Below are 23,020 nucleotides of genomic sequence, written 5' to 3'. Positions count from 1 at the left end.
TGTGTGGGAGGAGAGAGCCCTGGGGGAAGGGGGTACCCGGGGAGGGCAGAATGGGGGAGCGGGGTTTGAAAGAACCCTGGTCACTGTGTGCTGTCAGAAGGAAGAGAGGCAGCCCTCGGAAACGGGGGACCCGGGGAGTGCTAAGGAGGGAGGGCAGAGTGGGGGCGGGGCTGAAAGGACCCCAGGTCACTGTGTGCTGTCAGAAGGAAGAGAGGCAGCCCTCAGAAAGGGGGGACCCGGGGAGTGCTAAGGAGGGAGAGCAGAGTGGGGGCGGGGCTGAAAGGACCCCAGGTCACTGTGTGCTGTCAGAAGGAAGAGAGGCAGCCCCGGGAAAGGGGGGACCCAGGGAGTGCAGAGTGGGGGTGGGGCTGAAAGGACCCCAGGTCACTGTGTGCTGTCAGAAGGAAGAGAGGCAGCCCCGGGAAAGGGGGACCCGGGGAGTGCTAAGGAGGGAGGGCAGAGTAGGGGTGGGGCTGAAAGGACCCCAGGTCACTGTGTGCTGTCAGAAGGAAGAGAGGCAGCCCCGGGAAAGGGGGACCCGGGGAGTGCTAAGGAGGGAGGGCAGAGTAGGGGTGGGGCTGAAAGGACCCCAGGTCACTGTGTGCTGTCAGAAGGAAGAGAGGCAGCCCCGGGAAAGGGGGACCCGGGGAGTGCTAAGGAGGGAGGGCAGAGTAGGGGTGGGGCTGAAAGGACCCCAGGTCACTGTGTGCTGTCAGAAGGAAGAGAGGCAGCCCCAGGAAAGGGGGACCCGGGGAGTGCTAAGGAGGGAGGGACAGAGTAGGGGCGGGGGGCCTAAAGGACCCCAGGTCACTGTGTGCTGTCAGAAGGAAGAGAGGCAGCCCCCGGAAAGGCCACACTGTCTCTGGGCTCACGGGCTGGCGCTTCCCTTCTTACAGAGAACACGGACACCGCAGAGGGACAGAGACCTGAATCTCTCTGAGCCCTGGAAACTCAGAGGGCAGGTGGGACTCAGAGCGACGGAAGGGAAATCCCAGTGAAATAAACACCCTGGCGTTTTAACAGATCTGCTCCATCTCCGTCTTTATTTCCCCACCGCTTCTGTGTCGGGCAGGTGAGTACCTGTGTCGGTCCCTAAAGCCCTGCGGTATTCAGGGGCTATCGGTGTAAGTGTTTTCCACATGAGTAGAGGATACACAATCTAGCCCAGTATAAAGACATCAGAGGCAAATAGACAGGAGCCTTCACTGAAATTTCTCACTTCTCAGAGCAGAGAATGGCCGGAATTGTCAATGGAGATTAAGGGAATTAGGCACCAAAATCCAAATAACACCAAACGGGACTTGGTGTGGGGTTTTCAGAAACACCCAACAGCCTCAGCAGTACGAGTCCTGTTGCTTTTCCTCTGCACCATTGGAAATCACAGCCAGCACATCTGTCGCCACTGACTCTTTGGGGCTGAGATTTAAAACCCAAACTACCATTTCATTCAATGGGACCCGCCTGGCTGTGGGAGGGGTGTGCTGGCCCCCGCTTCACGCACCCCCATTGGCCTGGAGCGGCGAACCACGGCCAGTGGGAGCTGCGATGGGACGAACCTGCAGGCGCTGCTGCAGGTAAACAAACCATCCCGGCTGCCAGCGGATTTCCTGATGGGCCGCGTGCCAAATGTTGCCGATCCCTGAAGTAGATCAAGGGAAGGACTCGGAGGCCTCATCCCTGCAGTATCTCAGGGTTTCACCATCACTAGTGAATTTCAAGGTAGGGAAGCATTAGTCCCATATCTCAGCTGGAGAACTGAGGCACTGAGAGATTCAAAGGGCGATTTTCAATGGGACAAACAGGAGTTACAGTAGCCAATTCACACCGACTTTCAATGAGACTCAGTCCCCCCTGATTACACTTTGGGCCTCTGAAAATCTCCTCTTAACTGACCATCCCCTCTACCTCCTTTCCAACACCTTTTCTGGCCGGAGCCTCATGCTGTAAATCTGTGGGAACTAACCCCACAGCATAGGGCGACCTACAACTAGTGGGAAGTGGAAACTCTCTCTCTCCCTGGGCAAGTTATCTCAGAACTTCCTACTAGGGCGCGTATCGCTCCATTTCCTGAAGCAGGTGACGCTGATTGCTGCTGTCAGAGACAAGTGACAGGGAAACACCATCACCGCTTCCTCTCAGATCTCAAAGCGCTTTGCAGGGAGGTCAGCACCATTATCCAGGTGACTGGTTGCTCATTGATTCATGGATTCCAAGGCCAGAATGGACCATTGCGAATATCTAATCGGACCTGCAGAGGCCAGAGAACTTCCCAGAAAATAATCCCTCAGAAAGTTCTTCTAGGGAAAAAACCTGCAGACTTGGTTAAATAATGGTCAGTGATGGAGAACACACCAGGATCATTGGTGAGTTGGTCCAGTGGCCAATTATTCTCACTTAGATATTTGCACTGTTTCCAGTTTGAATGTGTCTAGCTTCAACTTCCAGCCGCTGGTTCCTGTTACACCCTTTGTCTGTCAGATTAAAGAGCCCAGGATTAAATATTTGCTTCCCATGTAGGAGCTGATCTGATGTCAATACAGTCAAGGCCACGTCCCTTCTCAGTCCAGGGGTTTTGGGTCCGAACGTTACACACATTCTTCGCCCACCCCTCCGAATCGGAGGGCAAGAAATTTGATCGCTCAGGGAAAGAGTTTGCGTCTCTTATAAGGAGCGGGATATGCAGATGGGGTGACACTTCCTATTTAAATCTCTCTCTCTCTCTCTGCCCAGGCTGCACGCACAGAGACAATCCGCAGCCCCCTGTGTCTGTGCAGTTATCAGCTAATCCCCTGAGAGCTTTTCCCTCCAACTCCGGGGATAATGAGACTTTGGCTCCATTTACTGTTCTTGTAGCAGTTCTGGAAGGTATCTTCTCCCTGGAAAGCATCTTCGGGGCAAGAGAGCAGTCTATTATAGCTATTAATATTAATATGATTTATAATATCTTTCTTTTCCCAGGTGCCCGGTCGCAGTTCCAGCGCCTGGACCCCCAAGTTTATGTGAAAAAGCCAGGAGACTCTGTCCGCTTTTCCTGCAAACCCACCGGGTTCACCCTCAGCAGCTACTGGCTGAGCTGAGTCCGCCAGGCCCCTGAGACGGGACTGGAGTTGATCAGGGAAATACACCCAACTTCAACTACCATCAACTACGCCCAGCCCTTCAAGGGACGCTTCACCATTCTCCAGGGACAACCCCAACAACCTGCTGTATCTGCAAATGGCCGGCCTGAAGCCCGAGGACACCGTCCGGTATTACTGTGCTAGAGACACAGTGAGCAGATTAAAGCTAATAAATAAGGAACAAAAACCGAGCTGAAATGATGCCACTTTACCAACACTCCGCAGAGGGCAGCAGTGAACTACAATTAAATGCTGTTATATTAAATCATTTAAGGCATTAGTATTAAAGAGCGTGTTTGTGCTCCTACCAGCATGTAAATATTTAGAGGTGTCTATATGCATCCGACGAAGTGGGGATTCACCCAGGAAAGCTCATGGTCCAATACATCTGTTAGTCTATAAGGTTCCGCAAGACTCTTTGCTGCTTCTATATGTTTTAGTGATATGAGACAAATATTCTGTCAGATCTTGAATAGCCACTGGCATTACCGAGAATTAAGTGTGAAGTTAAATCCATGGCACCACGAATTGTGCTGAACTGGAAGTGGTGTCCTGCACAGAGATGGGGTTACGCAAATGCCTAAGTGCTTTCCTGAATCAAGACCTACGAAATTCTTCTAGGGTCTACATGAAATCACGAATTAACTTGCATCCTTGAAATTCATCCCCTGACCTACTATCTCCCTTAAACTGTTTGGAATAGCCCAACCCCAGACTGCTGTGGGATTTTACATAATAGCATTTGGAAGAGATTGCCCACACTGAAATGTTGCTGAGCTGTGCCTCTGAGCGCACTATATTTCCCCTGAGAAACAACAGGTCCTCCGCCCATTAGAGAGTGTGCCTGGGATTTTCAAAGGAACCCAAAATTGTGAGGTTTCCAACTCTCATGGGATTTGAGAAGTTACATTGCTTAATTAAGACCCTTTAAAGCTCCCTTGTAACAGAATGCATCAACACAGCGGCAGGGCTCAGCTTCTAAGGTCTATGTATTATTGTTAATTTTTATTATTTTATCCAGTGTTCCCACAGAGACTTTCCTTTAGCTTTTTGACATTTTTATCTGTATCATTCCCTATATACAGTGAGTGTTGAAAATCATATTGACACTAATACTAAGAAGGAGAAAAGTGAAATAACTTCTGTGCAACAGATTTTTTTACAATTAGTCCCACTCAAAGCAACGGGAGTTCTCTGTCACTTACAGTTACACACGCGTACAAATACGTGCCCGGTTATAATCCAAGGCTGGAGATTCTTTCAGGTACCGACTGTCCATTTTCGCTATATGATTTAGCAGAGCTTAGCTCTTTAGGGCTTCTGGGCTACAATATTCAAAGCGGGCTAGGGGTATCCACACCCAACTCCCATTCATTTTAAGGTGCTAAACTAATAATAATTCTGTCTGGGTGTCCAGCATTGCAAGGAAGAGTTTCAAACATAGGTGGTGGAACTAGGGGTGTTGCTCCAATCCGGGCTTGAAGTGGTTTCCATGATAATCAGGGTTTCCAGTTGGCTTCAATCAGGAGAGGCGCCAGGGTTTTTGGTGCCCTAGGCGCAGGGCCAGTTCTAGCCATTTCGCCGCCCCAAGCTCTGCCACTCGCCGGTCCCGAGGCTTCGGTGGACCTCCCGCAGGTGTCCCTGTGGAGGGTCCGCTTGGTCCCACAGCTCTGGGGGTCCTTCCCGCTCTCCCCATCAGCGGCAATTCTGCGGCGGGGGCAGGGCCGGCTCCAGGCCCCAGCGCGCCAAGCGCGTGCTTGGGGTGGCATGCCGCTGGGGGTGCTCTGCCGCTCACCGGGAGGGCAGCAGGCAGCTCCGGTGGACTTCCCGCAGGCTTGCCTGCGGAGGGTCCGTTGGTCCCGTGGGACAGGTGAGCAGCAGAGCTCTCCCAGCGGCATGCCACCGTGCTTGGGGCAGCGAAACGGCTAGAGCCAGCCCTGGGTGGGGGGGTCCTTCCGTGCTCCAGGTCTTCGGGGCACTTCAGCAGCTGTCCCGGAGCGAGTGAAGGACCTGCCCCAGAATTTCCGCCGAAGACCCGGAGCGTGGAAGGACCCGCCACCGAATTGCCGCCGAGGGTGGCAAAATACCACCCCCCCCCAAATCCTGGCTTCCTAGGCGACCGCCTAGGTTGCCTAAATGGAAGCCCCAGCCCTGGGTTCAATGTCTCTCAGCACCCGCACTACACAAATTGTTCCAGAACCCCTGCTTTCCAATGCCTGCCTCCTCCTTCTTATAGAAGCAGAAAAAGATGTTTCAGACATTGGTAATAGCACTAACCCCTAGCGTTTATATAGCGATTTCCAGCAGGAGATCTCAGAGCATTTCACAAAGGAGGGTCAGGGTCTCTGTCCCAATTTTACAGAGAGAAATGATTTATCCAAGGAAACCCAGCAGACCAAGGAATAAACAGCCAGTGTCCCATGGCCCAGCCTAGCGCTCTATGCACTGGGACACACAGTGGCAAGGACTCACAGATGAAGAACATACAGAGCTCAGAGGCAGGTGAACAATCGATGGTGCATTTTGCCTGTCAGGCCTGGTCTACACTACGCGTTTATATCTATTTTAGCAGTGTTAAACCGATTTTAACGCTACACCCATCCACACAACAAGGCCCTTTATATCGATATAAAGGGCTCTTTAAACCGGTTTCTGTACTTCTCCCCGACGAGAGGAATAGCGCTGAAATGGGTATTAACATATCGGATTAGGGTTACTGTGGCCGCAAAGCGACGGTATTTGCCTCTAGGCGGTATCCCACAGTGCACCACTGTGACCGCTCTGGACAGCAATCTGAACTCGGATGCAGTGGCCAGGTAGACAGAAAAAGCCCCGCGAACTTTTGAATTTCATTTCCTGTTTGCTCAGCATGGAGCTCTGATCAGCACGGGTGGTGATGGAGTCCCAAATCCAAAAAGAGCTCCAGCGTGGATCGTGCGGGAGATACTGGATCTGATCGCTGTATGGGGAGGCAAATCTCTTCTATCAGAGCTCCGTTCCAGAAGACGAAATGCCAAAGCATTTGAAAAACTCTCCAGACAGAGGCCCCAGCAGGGACTCAGCATAGTGCTGCGTGACAAGGCCAGAGGGTGGGATTCTCAGTCATGAACTCTCTAGAGCTAGGCACCTAAGACATGCTGGGGGAGGAAGCAGCAGCCACCTCCCGCATAATCTTTATCCTAATAGCTAGGGCACTCACCCAGGATGTGGGAGTCCTACATGTGCTGCCTGGACTACCATAGCAGCTGGAGGCTGCCTCCCGCTCATTTTATCTCACTAAAAGTCAGTGTTTCTTATTCCTGCATTCTTTATTACTTCATCACACAAATGGGGGGGACCCTGCAATGATAGCCCAGAAGGGTTGGGGGAGGAGGGAAGTAACGGGTGGGGTTGTTGCAGGGACTCTCCCTAGAATGGCATGCAGCTCATCATTTCTGTGGGATCTGACAAGGAGCGGCTGTGCTTTCTGGTTCTCTGATACACTGGTTCTCTAGTATAATTGCCCCATATTCTAGGCAGGACTGACTCTATTTTTAGATACAACATAAAGGAGGAAATGACCCAGGGGGTCATTCCCATTTTTGTCTTTGCGTCCCCAGCCGACCTCAGCGAAGGCCAGCCAGGAGCATCCATGACAGCAGCAGATGGTACAGAACGACTGATAACCCTCATCTCATCTCATCTCCAATTTACAATGGCACAGCAGACCGTACAGAACGACTGGTAACCAACTGTGCTACCTTGCAAAGGCAAATGAATGCTGCTGTGTAGCGCTGCAGTACTGCCTCTGTCAGCAGCATGCAGTACACATACGGTGACAGTGACAAAAGGCAAAACAGGCTCCATGGTTGCCGTGCTATGGCGTCTGCCAGGGCAATCCAGGGAAAAAGGGCGCGAAATGATTGTCTGTCGTTGCTTTCACGGAGGAAGGAATGAGCAACGACATTTACCTAGAAACACTCGCTACACTGTTTTTGCACCATCATGCATTGGGATCTCAACCAGAATTCCAATGGGTGGGGGTGACTGTGGGAACTATGGGATAGCTATGGGGTAGCTACCCACAATGCAACGCTCCAGAAATCGACGCTAGCCTCTGTACATGGACACACACCACGAAATTATTGTGCTTTGTGTGGCCGCGTGCATTCGACTTTATACAATCTGTTTTACAAAACCGGTTTATGTAAAATCGGAATAATCCTGTAGTGTAGACGTGCTCTCAGAGGCAGCAAGCATCCCTAGAGGTCACTGCAGAAATGAGCCTATCAGAGAGACTCTAACTCTCCTTCTCCCACCGAATATCTTCTTCCTCCGAACCCGTCTCCAGGAGGCCTGAGTTTAATGAGGGCTGCGGTCTGGGGTGTGATTTTTAAAGAGGGGAGATCCAAATTCAGTGTCTCAGGGCCCTGCATAAATCTAGTGTTCTCCTGGACGGCAGAGTATGAACGGGAGCAGGCCAAGATCTTGCAGTTACCATCAGAAACCCCTCCAGCGTCAGCAGCATGATATTGTGGCTGAATCTTCTCTTTGCTCTAGCGGCCCTTCCAGGTAATTCTCCCCTCCCCCGCCCTCAATACTGGTGAGAGACTCCAGGGAAGTTTGCACATTCCTGCCCCAACCCAAAGCGCAGTGAAATGAATGGGCAACTTCCCAACGGCTTCTGTGAGCTTTGGCTCAGGTCGCGTGTTAACAGGGATTCCTAGTAGCTTTTTTCCTTCTTCCTCCCCCTGCCCCCAGATGTCCGATCCCAGGTTCTTCTAGTGGAGTCCGGAGGTGGAATTCAGAAGCCTGGGGGATCTCTCCGCCTCTCCTGCAAAGCCTCCGGGTTCACCTTCAGCAGCTACCACATGAGCTGGGTCCGGCAGGCGCCCGGGAAGGGCCTGGAGTGGGTCTCTCTCATTTACACTGATGGGCAGGGCCGGCTTTAGTCTTATTCCACCAATTCCTCCGAATCGGCCCACGCATCGAAGAGGGCCCCGCACCCAGTGAGAATCCCTTCCCTGGCCAGAGGCGCCTTTTTAATTGTTACTCAGCCAGCGGCGTTCCAGGTCTTCGGCGGCACTTCGGTGGCGGGTACTTTGCTCGCTCCGGGTCTTCGGCGGCACTTCGGTGGCGGGTACTTTGCTCGCTCCGGGTCTTCGGCGGCACTTCGGTGGCGGGTACTTTGCTCGCTCTGGGTCTTTGGCAGCACTTCGGTGGTGGGTCCTTCAGTGCCATCGAAGACCTGGAATGAGTGAAGGACCCACTGCCAAAGTGTCACCAAAGACTAAGAGCACTGCTGAGTGAGTAAAAATTAAAAAGGCATCTCTAGCTAGGGAAGGCCCAAGCCCCACGTGTTTTTTCTTTGTGTTTTTTTTTAAGTCACCCCTGCCGGGGCCCAGTCAAAACTGTTTGAATTGGGCCCGGCACTTTCTAAAGCCGGGCCTGCTGATGGGAGCCAACAGTTTTACGCAGACTCAGTGAAAGGCCGATTCACCATCTCCAGAGACAACCCCAACAACCTGCTGCATTTGGACATGATCGGCCTGAAGCCCGAGGACGCCGCCCGCTATTACTGTGCGGGACACACAGTGCGGGGCGCCGGGCTGAGCTCAGACAGAAACCCGCCCTCTCTGGCTAAGCACAAACTCTCCGCTGGGGGGCGCTGCAGTTCTACAGCTCGCAGCGCAGAGACCGTGAGCGAGAAAACTCCTGTCCGCAGCTGCCCGCCTGTGACCCCCCCCCCACACACACACAGATACAGACACGGACTGACGGCGCTGTTAGCAGAGACCAGCCCCAACTCCCCCTTTTCCCCAGGACACTCTGTGCCCCTCACTCCGCTCCTCACCGCCTTTCCTCACTGTGATGCAGTAGGGACTGTCTGTGTGGGGAGTGGGAGAGCAGGGGAGGACTTTAGGGGATGGATGATGCCAGAACCTGTAACCTGAGCTAGGTAAGGGAGGGGAAAGGTCAACACCTTTGCCCGGGAAGGGGGAACAAAGGAAGGGAGTGGCAGGAGGGAAGCAGTTTGAGTTTGGGCTTGGGGCTGGGTGGGCAGAATTCAGGGGATCCTAGCTAGGATCCAAGCACCCTGAAAGCCCAGATGGACTCGGTGGAGGGGTCCTGACTGTGCCTGCAAGCTCTGCTGTAACCGGTGTTCCTGTTGTCCAATAAACCTTCTGTTTTACTGGCTGGCTGAGAGTCACTGTGGGTCTGTCACATAGTGTGGGGGAGTCCGGCCCTGCACCCCTCTTCCTGCCACTCCCTTCCTTTGTTCCCCTTCCCGGGCAAAGGTGTTGACCTTTCCCCTCCCTTACCTAGCTCAGGTTACAGGCCCTGGCATCGTCCATCCCCTAAAGTCCTCCCCTGCTCTCCCACTCCCCACACAGACAGCCCCTACTGCATCACATCTCTCCCCCCTTCGAGACTGAACTGAGCAGGGGTCACTCTGCCCAGTGACCTGGGGAAGTTCAGGGTCCCCCTCTCCGGGACAATGCATCCGCTGTCAGGTTGGCACTTCCCTTCACATGGACCACGTCCATGTCATAGTCCTGCAGGAGCAGGCTCCACCTCAGGAGCTTGGCGTTGGCTCCTTTCATCTGGTGCAGCCAGGTCAGGGGAGAGTGGTCGGTGTACACGGTGAAGTGTCGCCCAAAGAGATATGGCTCTAGCTTCTTAAGGGCCCACACCATGGCCAGGCATTCCTTCTCGATGGCTGCGTAGCTTTGTTCCCGGGGTAGCAGCTTCTTACTCAGGTACACGATGGGGTGTCTCTCCCCCTTTTCATCCTTCTGCATTAACACTGCCCCCAGTCCCGTGTCTGAGGCATCAGTGAACACCATAAAGGGTTTGTCAAAATCTGGTTTTGCCAGAACTGGGCCACTAACCAGAGCCTCCTTCAGCGCTCGGAAAGCCTCCTGGCACTGCTCAGTCCGGATCACCTTGTTTGGCTTCCCCTTTTTGCACAGTTCAGTGATGGGGCCGGCTATGGCACTAAAGTGGGGCATGAACCTTCGATAGTACCCCGCCATCCCAATAAAGGCCTGGACCTGCTTTTTGGTTTGCGGAGCAGGCCAGTCTCTGATCACCTCCACCTTGGCTGGTTCCGGCTTCAGGCAGCCGCTCCCCACTCGATGGCCCAGGTAAGATACTTCAGCCACGCTCATCTTGCACTTCTCAGCCTTTACTGTTAACCCAGCCTTTCGGAGTTGGTCTAGGACTTGTTTAACCTGGGACATGTGGTCCTCCCAGGTCTGGCTGAAGACGCAGATGTCGTCAATATACGCCATGGCAAAACTCTCCATCCCCCTCAGTAGCTGATCCACCAGGCGCTGGAAGGTGGCCGGTGCTCCCTTGAGGCCGAAGGGCAGGGTCAGAAACTCATAGAGCCCCAGAGGGGTGATAAAGGCCGATTTCAGCCTGGCATCTGCGTCCAGCGGCACTTGCCAGTAGCCTTTGGTAAGATCCATGGTGGTGAGGTACCGAGCACCTCCCAGCTTGTGTAGGAGCTCGTCAGGCCTGGGCATAGGGTAGGCATTAGATACGGTGATGGCATTGAGCTTTCGATAGTCCACACAGAACCGGATTGACCCATCCTTCTTGGGGACTAGCACCACTGGCGAGGCCCAAGGGCTGGAAGACGGCTGGATCACCCCCAAAGCCAGCATGTCCCTGACCTCTCTTTCAAGATCCTGGGCAGTTTTCCCAGTGACCCGAAAAGGGGAGCATCTTATAGGGGCATGTGACCCGGTCTCCACCCGGTGGACAGTCAAATTAGTGCGTCCAGGCTGGTTGGAAAACAGCTGTCGGTACAGATGCAGCACCCCTCTGATCTCAGCGTGCTGGCCCGGGGTCAGCTGATCACAGAGGGGAATCGCCTCCAGGGGAGAACCAGCTTTTGTCCCAGGGAATAGATTCACTAAGGGGTCATCTCCCTACCCCTCCCAATGTCCACACACTGGCCAACACCACATTCCCCCTGTTATAGTATGGTTTATCATGTTCACATGGTACACCCGACGGTGATGTGCCCAGTTTGACAGCTCCACCACATAGTTTACCTCATTCAGTTGCTTGATAACCTTGAAGGGCCCTTCCCAGGCGGTCTGGAGTTTGTTTCTCCTCACGGGGATAAGAACCATCATCTGATCCCCGGTGGCGAAGGCACAGGCTCGTGCTGTGCGGTCATACCAGACCTTCTGCCTCCTCTGGGCTCGGGCCAGATTCTCCCTGGCCAGGCCCATGAGCTCAGGCCAGTCTTTCCCAGAAGGTCAGGACATACTCCACCACTGACTCTCCCTCGGGAGCGGCCTTCCCCTCCCATTCGTCCCTCATCAGGTCTAGGGGCCCCCTCACCCGTCTTCCATACAACAGTTCGAAAGGTGAAAACCTGGTAGATTTCTGGGGTACCTCCCTGTACGCAAACAGCAGGTGAGGTAAGTACTTGTCCCAATCTTGCGGATGCTGGTTCATAAATGTTTTTAGCATCCTTTTTAGCGTCCCGTTGAACCTTTCTACCAGCCCGTTGGACTGGGGGTGATACGCTGAGGCCCAGTCGTGCTGGACCCCACATTTCTGCCATAAGGACCGGAGCAGAGCCGACATGAAGTTGGACCCCTGGTCCGTTAAGACCTCCTGTGGGAACCCCACCCGGCTGAAAATTGTCAGCAGCACATCTGCCACTGTGTCTGCTTCAATAGAGGACAAGGCCACCGCCTAGGGGTAGCGAGTGGCAAAGTCCACCACCACCAGGATGTATTTCTTCCCTGACCAGGTCGTCTTGCTGAGGGGTCCCACTATGTTCATGGCCACCTTCTGGAAAGGTTCTTCTATGATAGGTAAAGGCCTCAAAGCCGCTTTCCCCTTGTCCCGGGCCTTCCCCACCCTCTGGCAGGGGTCACAGGATTGGCAGTACTGTCGGACATGGGATAAAGACCCCAGGCCAGTAAAAGTTCTGTAGCAGCCTCTGCCTGGTGCGCCGGATTCCCTGGTGCCCTGCGAGAGGGATGTCATGGGCCAGGTACAACAGCTTGTGACGAACTTCTGGGGAACCACCAGCTGCCTCCTGATTCCCCATGACTCTACTTCCCCTGGGGGAGCCCATTCTCGGTACAGGAACCCCTTTCTCCCACAGGAACCTCTCCTTGCAACCTTTCCTCATGGTCTGCACCGCACTAAGGTCAGCCCGGTCCCTGTGCTTCCGCAAGGAGGGATCTTTCTGCAACTTCGGCCTGGAACTCAGCAGCTGGGACAGGGATGGGGACCGGCTCACTCTTTGCTGGCTGGGTCTGAGGCCGCAGCCTCTCTGCACCGTGCCCCTGGGCGTTCCCCACTCCCTGAGTTAGGGTCCTGCACCTCAGGGTCGAGTACCTTCCCCGTTGTCGGGGATGCAGTGCCATTTGCCGACTCTGACTACGAGTCACTGACCAGGGCTACCCTGGGTGTTACTAGGCCAGTCCTCAAGGTCCCCTCCCATTAACACGTCAGGTGGGCAAATATTGGTGTACCCCCACATCCTTGGGGCCCTCCTTGGCCCGCCATTTCAGGTGTACCCTTGCCACGGGTACCTTGAATGGGGTCTCGCCCACGCCCATCAGGGTCAGGTAGGTGTCGGGCACCATCCGATCTGAGGCCACCACCTCGGGCCGGGCCAGCATCACCTCTGCTACCTGTGTCCCAGTACCCAGTGACCTTCCTCCCATCCACTTCCAGGGAAACAATGCACTCTTTCCGGAGGGGCAGCCCCGCACCCACCCGGTAAACCAAAAACCCGGAACCTGGAGCATCCACAGGTGGTATGTTGCCAACCCCCCTTTCCTGGGAATGTAGCCCCTCCTCCGATTGGGTTTTTACCCAGTCCACCCTCTGCGGGTTGGGTCTGCTTGGTCTGTCCCTGAGCTTGGGGCACTGGGCCCGTATGTGACCTCGTTGGCCACAGCGATAGCAGCCCATAGTCTCGTGGGTCCCCTTGAGTGGGTCGGAGGGACCTGCCGTTGGATGTTCCCCTTTTGGGGGGGTTCTCCATAGGCCCCCTTTGGGAGGTCCCATGATGTCTCTCTCTCTGCGTTGAGGCAGGCCTGCTCCTTCGAGACTCCTCCCTGCCATCCCCTGCCTGACTGTCCACAAATTGGTCGGCCAGCTGACCGTGCATGCTGCGGGTTCTCCGGCTTCTGGTCCATCAACCACAGCCTCAAGGTCGGACGGGCACTGCTCGTACTAGGTGCTCCAGTATGAATAAGTCAAGCAGGTCCTCTTTAGTTTGGGCCCCAGCTGTCCACTTGCGGGCATACCCCTGCGCCCGGTTGACCAGTTGTAGGTATGTGACCTCACGGGTTTTACGCTGGCTCCGGAACTTTTTCCGGTACATCTCAGGAGTCAGCCCAAACTCGCGGAGCAGGGCCTGTTTGAACAGTTCGTAGTCCCCTGCCTCCGCCCCTTTCAGTCGGCTGTACACCTCCACGGCTGTGGAGTCCAGTAAGGGGGTGAGAACTGCGATCCTGTCTGCAGGGTCAACCCTGTGCAGCTCGCAGGCATTCTCAAAGGCTGTCAGGAAGGTATCTATGTCCTCCCCCTCCTTACGCCGGGGCAGCAAGTGCTTATCACAGCTCTTTGTAGGCTTGGGCCCCCCCTCACTCACCACAGCCGGAGCCTCACTGCTCCTCAGCCGGGCCAGGTCCAGCTCATGTTTACGCTGTTTCTCCTTCTCCTCCCACTCACGCTGGCACTGGTTCTCCTCATGTTTATGCTGGTTCTCCTCATGTTCACGCTGTTTCGCCTTCTCCTCCAGCTCTCGCCTCTTTAACTCGAGCTCTTTCCATCTCAGCTCCCTTTCATATTCCAGCCGCATCTGCTCCACGGATGCCGAGCGTTGCCGGGAGGATCCCCTGCTGGGGGGTGAGCTTCGCTGGGCAGATCCCCTGCTGGCCGGGGGTGTCACGGTGCCCTCGGTATACACTGGGCTCCTCCCCGCCCTTCCCCTTCGCCTAGGAAGGGGGGGTCTCGGGAAGCCCTCGTCCGCTGGCTGACCACTCCCAGTGGGGACAGACACTGGTGCCTGCTCTGCATCTGCTCGGCTGCTTCCCTCAGAGACAGGGCTCCGTTCATTCATGCGGTCTCCCTGCTCCAGCTGGGCAATCAGCTCGTCCTTGGTGCGTCTCCCTGGGCGCAACCCCCTCTGCTTGCACAGCTCCACCAGGTCACACTTGCGCCGCTTGGCATACATCTTCCTGCTGGCCACTCACAGGCCGGGGTGCTCGCCGCTCCCCACGGTTTCCAGGGGGACCCCTAGTGCACCAGCCCTTCATGAGGTCACCACCTCTCTGCCAGGGTCAAGCTGCCGACTCCTTCGCCCCTGGGACCGCTCGCTGCAATCCCCCTGGGGACCCTGTTACTGCAAAGTCCTTCTCACTGGGCACACACTCCCAGGGGTTAATCACCCCTTCGTTTTACTGCTCCCCAGTCACTTACTGCAGGAAGCGCCGTCCACGGGGTGCAGTATATCCCACCGCTGGCACCAGTTGTCACGCAGTGTGGGGGAGTCCGGCCCTGCACCCCTCCTCCTGGGACCCACAGTGACTCTCAGCCAGCCAGTAAAACAGAAGGTTTATTGGACAACAGGAACACCGGTTACAGCAGAGCTTGCAGGCACAGTCAGGACCCCTCCACCGAGTCCTTCTGGGCTTTCAAGGTGCTTGGATCCTAGCTAGGATACCCTGAATTCCGCCCACACAGCCCCAAGCCCAAACTCAAACTGCTTCCCTCCTGCCACTCCCTTCCTTTGTCCCCTTCCCGGGCAAAGGTGTTGACCTTTCCCCTCCCTTACCTAGCTCAGGTTGCAGGCCCTGGCATCGTCCATCCCCTAAAGTCCTCCCCTGCTCTCCCACTCCCCACACAGACTGTCCCTACTGCATCACAGGGTCCCAGGAAGAGGGGTGCAGGGCCGGACTCCCCCACACTCTGTGACACCGCGCTGTTAGCAGAGACCAGCCCGCAACTCCCCCTTTCCCCAGGACACTCTGTGCCCCTCACTCCGCCCCTCAGCCCCCCCCCACCCCCCAATATTCACTGACAGAAGCGACATTACAGTGAATGAAAACACGTTAGTTCAACCCCCCCCCAGCAGCCAGGCGGGGGGTCCCCAGGCTGCCCTAGAGATCCGGACACCTCGTGCCTATTCTAACCCCTCGGGAGCTCTAGAAAATCTCAGCCTGGGCAGACAGGTTTGGATTCCGGATGGATCCTAGGAGCGCTGGACAGCCACCTGCCAGGGGCTTTCCATGTGTGTTCAGGGCTAGATCCACAAGGTGAATTCAGCACCTACCTGCCGCCTGATGTGCCTAAATCGGACATGCCAGCGAGACCCTGAAAGCCGGCACCCTGTAAGGACCGAAATCCGCTAGGCGCCTGGCTGGGGATACATGCTGGGCAGAGAGAGCAGGAAAGCGAATCTTTCTTACCCCCCCCCACACACACACAGACACACAAACTGACAGCAATCGGGCCCTGAAGTCGTGTCAGGGAAATTCTTATTATTCTGCCTGGAACAAATTCGGAGCCCACACAAAAGCCTCCCAGATAGTCACAGATTCATAAACCTCAAGGGAGCAGTGTGACAACCTAGTCTGGGCTCCTGCATAGCACAGGCCATAGATCCTCCACCTGGTTCATTCTGGTGCTATCACCCTCGTTAATTCACCGCGCTGGGATTCCACCCAGTGTCACCACGGCCAGTGGCACATTCCAGCAGCAAGACACCGATCTCTCAGCTTTGGGCACTAGCTTGTTTGTTTGCTTCTTTATTTGTTTTCCAGTTCAATGTTTTTTTCTACCAAATGTGGCTCTGGCACAAGGGCCATTTTCCTAGGAGAAAAAAAAGCCTGGTTTAAAAGAATAACTGAACAGATGGCTCAAAACATTCGTTTTCGGATTTAATATGACTAATAACACAAAAAGTGAAAACAGAGAGGGGGGTGGGCTGCAGAGTCCGCTTCTCCCATGTACCACGAGGGGGCAGCAATGAGGAATGCGGCACAGCAGGGCCTTGGGGACAAGACTGACAAGGGGCGGTGGGTTACCTACCTACCCTGCTCCGTTACACACACAAACTGCGTTTGCACTTTAACCCCATCAATCCCCCTGAAATCTGTGAGAAAAATAACGGGTAACAGTTTTCAAAGAAAAGCAGCCACAAAACTGCACCCTGAGGTTCCCCTCAGATCCAACCCCTGCGTCATCCAATCAACATGAGATGAAGCTGAAATTAAGGTCCGCCTGTTCCGTTGGAACCATGTTATTATTATAGGTCTGTCTGCCTTTGGAAGCTTGGGCAAGTCCCGTACAGCCAGATTGAAAAGTGAATTAGGTTCCCAAAGAAGGACATTGATCCCTAATGACACTATGAAGGCTCCTAAAATTTCTCCTGAATTCCATTGAAATCAAGAGGCGTTAGAGTCCTAGTCACTTCTGTAGATCCCACAAGGTGTTTTCCTGCATTTGAGGACACTCAAATACCTTTCAAAATCTCCCGCACTGACTCTGGGTCCCTGCTTTAACACAATTGCACTTCTTTACATCGCTGGAGTATGGTGAGGCTGAATATACTGAATCTGGTGAGGAGCTGAGATGCTGTGGTGAGGGGTGCACCCAGATGTACCTAAAACAGGCTGGAAAATATGACTCTAGCTATTTCGAGCATTGCTGTTAGCAGAGTGTCACATCCAATGCTTCATGGCTACACTAGAGAGTTGCAGCGCTGATGAGGGGGTTACAGCGCTGCAACTTAGGATGTGGCCACACTTGCAAAGCACGGCCAGCGCTGCAACTCCCTGGTTGCAGCGCTGGCTGTACACCCGGTCGAACCTCGGGTGTAGCGATTCCAGCGCTGGTGATCCAGCGCTGGTCAGCAAGTGTGGACACCCACCAGCACTTTTATTGACCTCCGGGGTATAAGGAGGTATCCCAGCATACCTTTTAAGCCTCTCTGGTAATCCTGCACACTTCACTGCCCTGGGCTCAGCTGACTCCACCTTTAAATGCCCCGGGAATTTTAAAAATCCCCTTCCTGTTTGCCCAGCCAGGTGTGGAGTGCAATCAATCAATCAATCAGTGACCATGCCTCCACGCCCCAGATGAGCACCAGCATGGAACAGTTCCGAGCTGCAGGACCTCATCAGTGTTTGGGGTGAGGAAGCTGTGCAAGCACAGCTGCGCTCCAGCAGGAGAAATTATGATACCTATGGGAGATATCACAGTCCTTGCTGAGAAGGGGCCATGAACGGGATGCATTGCAGTGCAGGGTAAAAGTAAAGGAGCTGCGCAGTGCTTACTGCAAAGCCCGTGAGGGAAATCACCGCTCAGGAGCTGCCCCCACGACCTGCCGTTTTTACAAGGAGCTGGATGCCATACTTGGGTGTGACCCCACTGCCAATCCTAGGAGCACAATGGAGAGTTCAGAGCAGGGAGAAGTGGAGGAGGGTGTAGAGGAAGCCGAGAGTGAGGCTACTGGCGTGGAGGGAGACACCCCGGAGTCCCAGGAGGCATGCAGCCAGGAGCTCTTCTCAAGCCAGGAGGAGGCTAGCCAGTCGCAGCAGCTGGAAGTTGCTGGTGAGGAAGAAGCAGAAGAACGTGCTCGGGGTAAGCAGATTTTATGTTTTGGGAGAGGAGGGTTGGGGTTATGGCTGCCTGCATGCATGCCTAAACGTGGAATAGCCCATTGATTTGCTCTATCACGTCTCTGTAATCGGCCTCAGTAATCTCTTGAAAAGTTGCAGCCAGGGCGTGGGCAATGTGCTTTCGCAAGTTTATAGGGAGAGCTACCGTGGTCCTTGTCCCGGTCAGGCTAACTTGTCCGATCCACTGTGCAGCGAGGGGTGGGGGGACCATGGTTGCACACAGGCAAGCTGCATAGGGGCCAGGGCGGAATCCACATTGCTGTAGAAGACCCTCCCTCTCTTCCCAGGTAACACGCAGCAGTGATATATCTGACAGTAGGAAACTCTGTTGAGAATTTAGGGATACTTGAGTGCAGGACGCCAGGTTCGCGGTCCCCCCCCACTTCCAGCAGGCAGCCAGCCCCACGGTGCATTCTGGTCTCCCCCCCCCTTCCAGCAGGTAGCCAGCCCCGCGGTGCGTTCCGGTCTCCCCACCCCCTTCCAGCAGGAGCCAGCCCCGCGGTGCGTTCCGGTCTCCCCCCCCCTTCCAGCAGGTAGCCAGCCCCGCGGTGCGTTCCGGTCTCCCCACCCCCTTCCAGCAGGTAGCCAGCCCCGCGGTGCGTTCCGGTCTCCCCACCCCCTTCCAGCAGGAGCCAGCCCCGCGGTGCGTTCCGGTCTCCCCCACCCCCTTCCAGCAGGTAGCCAGCCCCGCGGTGCGTTCCGGTCTCCCCCCCCCTTCCAGCAGGAGCCAGCCCCGCGGTGCGTTCCGGTCTCCCCCCCCCTTCCAGCAGGAGCCAGCCCCGCGGTGCGTTTCCGGTCTCCCCCCCCCTTCCCGCAGGAGCCAGCCCCGCGGTGCGTTCCGGTCTCCCCCCCCCCCCCCCTTCCAGCAGGAGCCAGCCCCGCGGTGCGTTCCGGTCTCCCCACCCCCTTCCAGCAGGAGCCAGCCCCGCGGTGCGTTCCGGTCTCCCCACCCCCTTCCAGCAGGAGCCAGCCCCGCGGTGCGTTCCGGTCTCCCCCCCCTTCCAGCAGGAGCCAGCCCCACGGTGTGTTCCGGTCTCCCCACCCCCTTCCAGCAGGTAGCCAGCCTCACGGTACGTTCCCCCCACCCAACAGCAGGCAGCCAGCACCGCAGTGCGTTCCCCCACCACCACCAGCAGCAGGCCAGCAGTTCCGCGGACCACCCTCCTCCCCCCCCGCCAGCAGCTCGCCAGCTTCATGTTCCCTACTGTCCCCTGTGCAGGCCACTGGCTACCTCCTGTACCCAGTGCAGATAAACCCCAGTGAGTTCCCCCTCCCAGTCAGTTCCCCCTCCCAGGTGAAGTCGGGGCAGAAACTCTCACCCCATTGCTCGCCATGCCTTCGCTTCCCTGGCCTCTCTGTGTTATGTTAGGTATGTGGGAAGGATGCTACAAAAAGTCTAAAAACTCCTTCACTGTGTGATAATAAACAATGTAGCCTCTGTGTATTACATGTTTCTATCTATGTTTTTTTTAGTGACCTTGACTAATGCAGCCGGATCACCGGCCTCACGTCGCTTGCAGAACTTGAGAAAAAATCCGCGAAAATCAAAAGAAGAATTGATCAAAGCAGTTATGATTCACTACAACAGAGAAAGTAGGAAGACACAAGAATGGAGAGAGAAAATGTATGAGTGGAGGCAAACAGAAAGCAGGAGAAAGGAATTGGCTACCAAAAAAACCTCAAAGCACCTGATAAGCCTCCTGGCTCGCCAAACTGACTCTTTCGAGTCTCTCGTAGCCATGCAGGCAGATCTGTACCGTGGTAACCCACACCCCGCCCAAAGCTCTCTTTCTTGTTCCCCAGTATTGCACAAAACACCTTTCTCCAGCAGCCAGTTTCTTACTACCCCCAGCTGCCCCCAACACCTGTACCATCACCTTCCAGACCTGATAACTACAGTTCTTACCCTGTGCACTCCACCCCCATTACCCTGCAGCATAGTAATCCTGAAGTGCAGCAGACATTGAACAGCAATCCAAACAGGACATATTCAAACCTCTGAATGTACAGTCCACCACCCTAACCCCCCTGGCCTTCTATGTACTGTACTTTGAATAAAGGATTTTATGGCTTTTACAATACTTTTTATTATTGCAGGAAGTGGTAAATACTGTACCCCAAGGTAGAAAGGAGCACAGAAAAGCACCAAACATTACTGTTGGCTCTCAGCATCAGATTGCTCCCTTAAGGCATCCCTAATCCTTGAAGTCCTTTCCTGGGCCTCTCTAGTAGCCCTGCTCTCTGGCTGTGCAAATTCATCCTCTAGGCGTCGAACCTCGGAGGTCCATTCCTCACTGAATCTTTCACCCTTCCCTTCACAAATATTATGGAGGGTACAGCACACGGATATAACAGCGGAGATGCTGCTTTCCCCCAAATCTAGCTTCCCATAAAGACACCTCCAGCGGGCTTTCAAACGGCCAAAAGCACACTCCACAGTCATTCTGCACCGGCTCAGCCTGTAGTTGAACCGGTTCTTGCTCCTGTCAAGCTTCCCTGTATATGGTTTCATGAGCCAGGGCATTAAGGGGTAAGCGAGGTCTCCAAGGATCATAGTGGGCATTTCGACGTCCCCTACTGTGATCTTGCGGTCTGGGAAAAAAGTCCCGGCCCTCAGCTTCCTGAACCGGGCACTGTTCCGAAAGATGCGTGCATCCTGCACCTTTCCAGGCCATCCTGAGTAAATGTCAGTGAAACGCCCACGGTGATCCACAAGCTCTTGCAGAACCACGGAGAAATACCCCTTGCGATTCACGTACTCTGATGCCAGGTGGGGTGGTGACAGAATAGGAATATGCGTCCCATCTATTGCCACTCCAAAGTTAGGGAACCCCATTTCTGCAAAGTCATCCACAATGTCCTGCATGTTCCCCAGAGTCGCAGTTCTTCTTAGCAGGGTGCGATTAATGGCTGTGCAAACTTGCATCAGCACCATTCCAACGGTGGACTTTCCCACTACAAACTGGTTCGCCACCGATCTGAAGCAGTCTGGAGTTGCCAGCTTCCAGATTGCAATAGCCTCCCGCTTCTCCACTGGCAGGGCAGCTCTCAATCTCGTGTCCCTGCGCTGCAGGGTAGGGGCGAGCTCAGCACACAGTCCCATGAAAGTGGCTTTTCTCATCCTAAAGTTCTGCAGCCACTGCTCGTCATCCCAGGCTTGCAGGACGATGTGATCCCACCACTCAGTGCTGGTTTTCCGAGGCCAAAGGCACCGTTCCATGGTGCTGAGCACGTCTGTAACTGCCACAAGCAATTGAGTGTCTTGAGCATCAGGCGTTTCAATATCATCGTCTGACTCCTCACTGTCACTTTGCAGATGAAGGAATAGCTCCACTGCCATGCGTGATGTGCTGGCAACATTCATCAGCAAGGTCCTCAGCAGCTCAGGCTCCATTTGTAACAGAAATCTCAGAAATCGCGCTGCAGACTCACAATGCCGCCAAACTGCTCGGAATGTGTAGCAAAGCACCACGCGGCATTGGAACAGGAAGCGGAAAGACCCGCACACTTCCTTCCCCTTCCCACAAGCCACAGCGCCAAAATGGGACGAGGTGCTCTCTGGGATAGCTGCCCACAATGCACCACTCCCAACAGCGCTGCAAGTGCTGCAAATGTGGCCACACTGCAGCGCTGGTAGCTGTCAGTGTGGCCACACTGCAGCGCTGGCCCTACACAGCTGTACGAACACAGCTGTAACTACCAGCGCTGCAAAACTGTAAGTGTAGCCATGGCCTTAGAACAGAAAGATTCCCACCGAGTTCTATGAGCTTTGGGTCAGGCCCAGAGCAAGAACAAAGGACTCGTCCGTTTTCTCTGAACCCCAGAAAAGATAACGAGACGGCTCAGGAAGAAGTTTGTCTCTCATAGGGAGAGGGATATGCAAATAGGCGAGGGTTTCCTGTTTAAATCTCTCTCTGTCCCAGCAGGCCCCGGACAGACAATCCGCAGCCCCTGGGTCTCTGCAGTTACCAGCCACTCTCCACCGAGGACTTTCCCCTCCAGCACCAGGGAAAATGAGACTTTGGCTTCATTTACTTTTCCTTGCGGCGGCTCTGGAAGGTATTTTCTCCCCATAGATGCACTGGGGAAGGGGGCGAGCGTTCCTGGTTTTCTGCACTGAGCTAAAAACGTATTTTGTAACCTGCTTTTATTGATATTCGTCTCCTGTTAAATGACGGGGAATCGGGTTTCATGTGACCGGTTCCCTCATTGGTCGCTTTTCTCCCTCCCCTTTCCCACAGGGGCCCGGTCACAGGTGGCTCTGACCCAGTCCGGTCCAGAACTGAAGAAGCCCGGAGAATCCACTCGGCTGAAATGCTCCGCGAGCGGGTTCACTATCACCGACTATTATATGGACTGGGTCAGACAGGAGCCGGGAAAGGAGCTGGAGTGGCTGGTCCACTACTGGAAACCAAGGCAGAGCGAGTATTATTCTCCCACCATCAAGGGGCGATTCACAGTCTCCAAGGACAGCTCCAACTTCTACCTGCACATGACCGGCCTGAGACCCGAGGACACCACCATGTATTACTGTGCGAGACGAGACACACAGCAAGGGGGAAACCGACCTAGGCTCAGACAAAAATCTAGCCCTGGAGAGACCAAGGAAGGAATTTCCTGGGGGTGGCGCTGTCGCTCCATAGCAATGAAAAGAGAGAGAGACACAAAGTATCTCCCCTTGATGGGATCTCACACAACTACCAGGGGAGGGAGAGGCTCTGCTGACTCCATCTGCCCCGGGGAGCGCAGGGAGCAGATGCTCAGTGGCTATTTTAGTGAAGAAGGAGCAGGTGCATCCACCCTCACTGTGCGATGCCCCCACTGACTCACCAGGGCTTTCTGGTCAGCCAGTCTCCAGTGCGAGGCTCCCTCCGTCTCCCAGTGAACGGAGAAGCTGAGCCCCGAGGGAAGGTCAATGGCAGTGCAGATCCCTGAATGAAGATGATTGACTGGAAGGGGGGGTCACTAATCCAGAGGTGACCTCCTCCCTCAGCCCATGGATAATTCTGTGTGGGTGAAATTCACCCCGAGTGGAAGGCCTTACACAAGGGCCCCTGCCTGTACTGTGCTCTGCCTAGCCAGAGGAATCTCTTCACCCCACGCAGCAGTTTTGAAGTGCACAATCCTGGTTCCCCTGCCTTCTCCCTTCTGTCCACACTTAGGCCTGTGCCAGGTGAACATAAGAACATAAGAACGTCCGTACTGGGTCAGACCAAAGGTCCATCTAGCCTAGTATCTGTCTACTGA

General features: G+C 54.8%; 1 protein-coding gene across 1 annotated transcript in view; it reads left to right on the top strand.

The window, feature by feature from the left end:
* The window catches only part of LOC115642246, a 37,037-nt gene extending 14,329 nt beyond the window's left edge, over nt 1-22,708 (top strand). The window contains exons 4-9 of the mRNA XM_030545704.1: nt 7,884-8,011; nt 8,156-8,195; nt 8,577-8,797; nt 21,700-21,832; nt 22,015-22,305; nt 22,656-22,708. Coding sequence (XP_030401564.1) covers nt 7,884-8,011; nt 8,156-8,195; nt 8,577-8,797; nt 21,700-21,832; nt 22,015-22,305; nt 22,656-22,708 — 866 coding nt within the window. The remainder of the gene's footprint in view (nt 1-7,883; nt 8,012-8,155; nt 8,196-8,576; nt 8,798-21,699; nt 21,833-22,014; nt 22,306-22,655) is intronic.
* The last annotated feature ends 312 nt before the right edge of the window (nt 22,709-23,020 follow it).

The sequence above is a fragment of the Gopherus evgoodei genome, unplaced genomic scaffold, assembly GCF_007399415.2.
Source record: "Gopherus evgoodei ecotype Sinaloan lineage unplaced genomic scaffold, rGopEvg1_v1.p scaffold_39_arrow_ctg1, whole genome shotgun sequence".
Taxonomy (NCBI): Eukaryota; Metazoa; Chordata; order Testudines; family Testudinidae; genus Gopherus; species Gopherus evgoodei.
The sequence above is the reverse complement of the archived record's forward strand: the minus strand, read 5'-3'. Positions and strand labels throughout refer to the sequence as shown.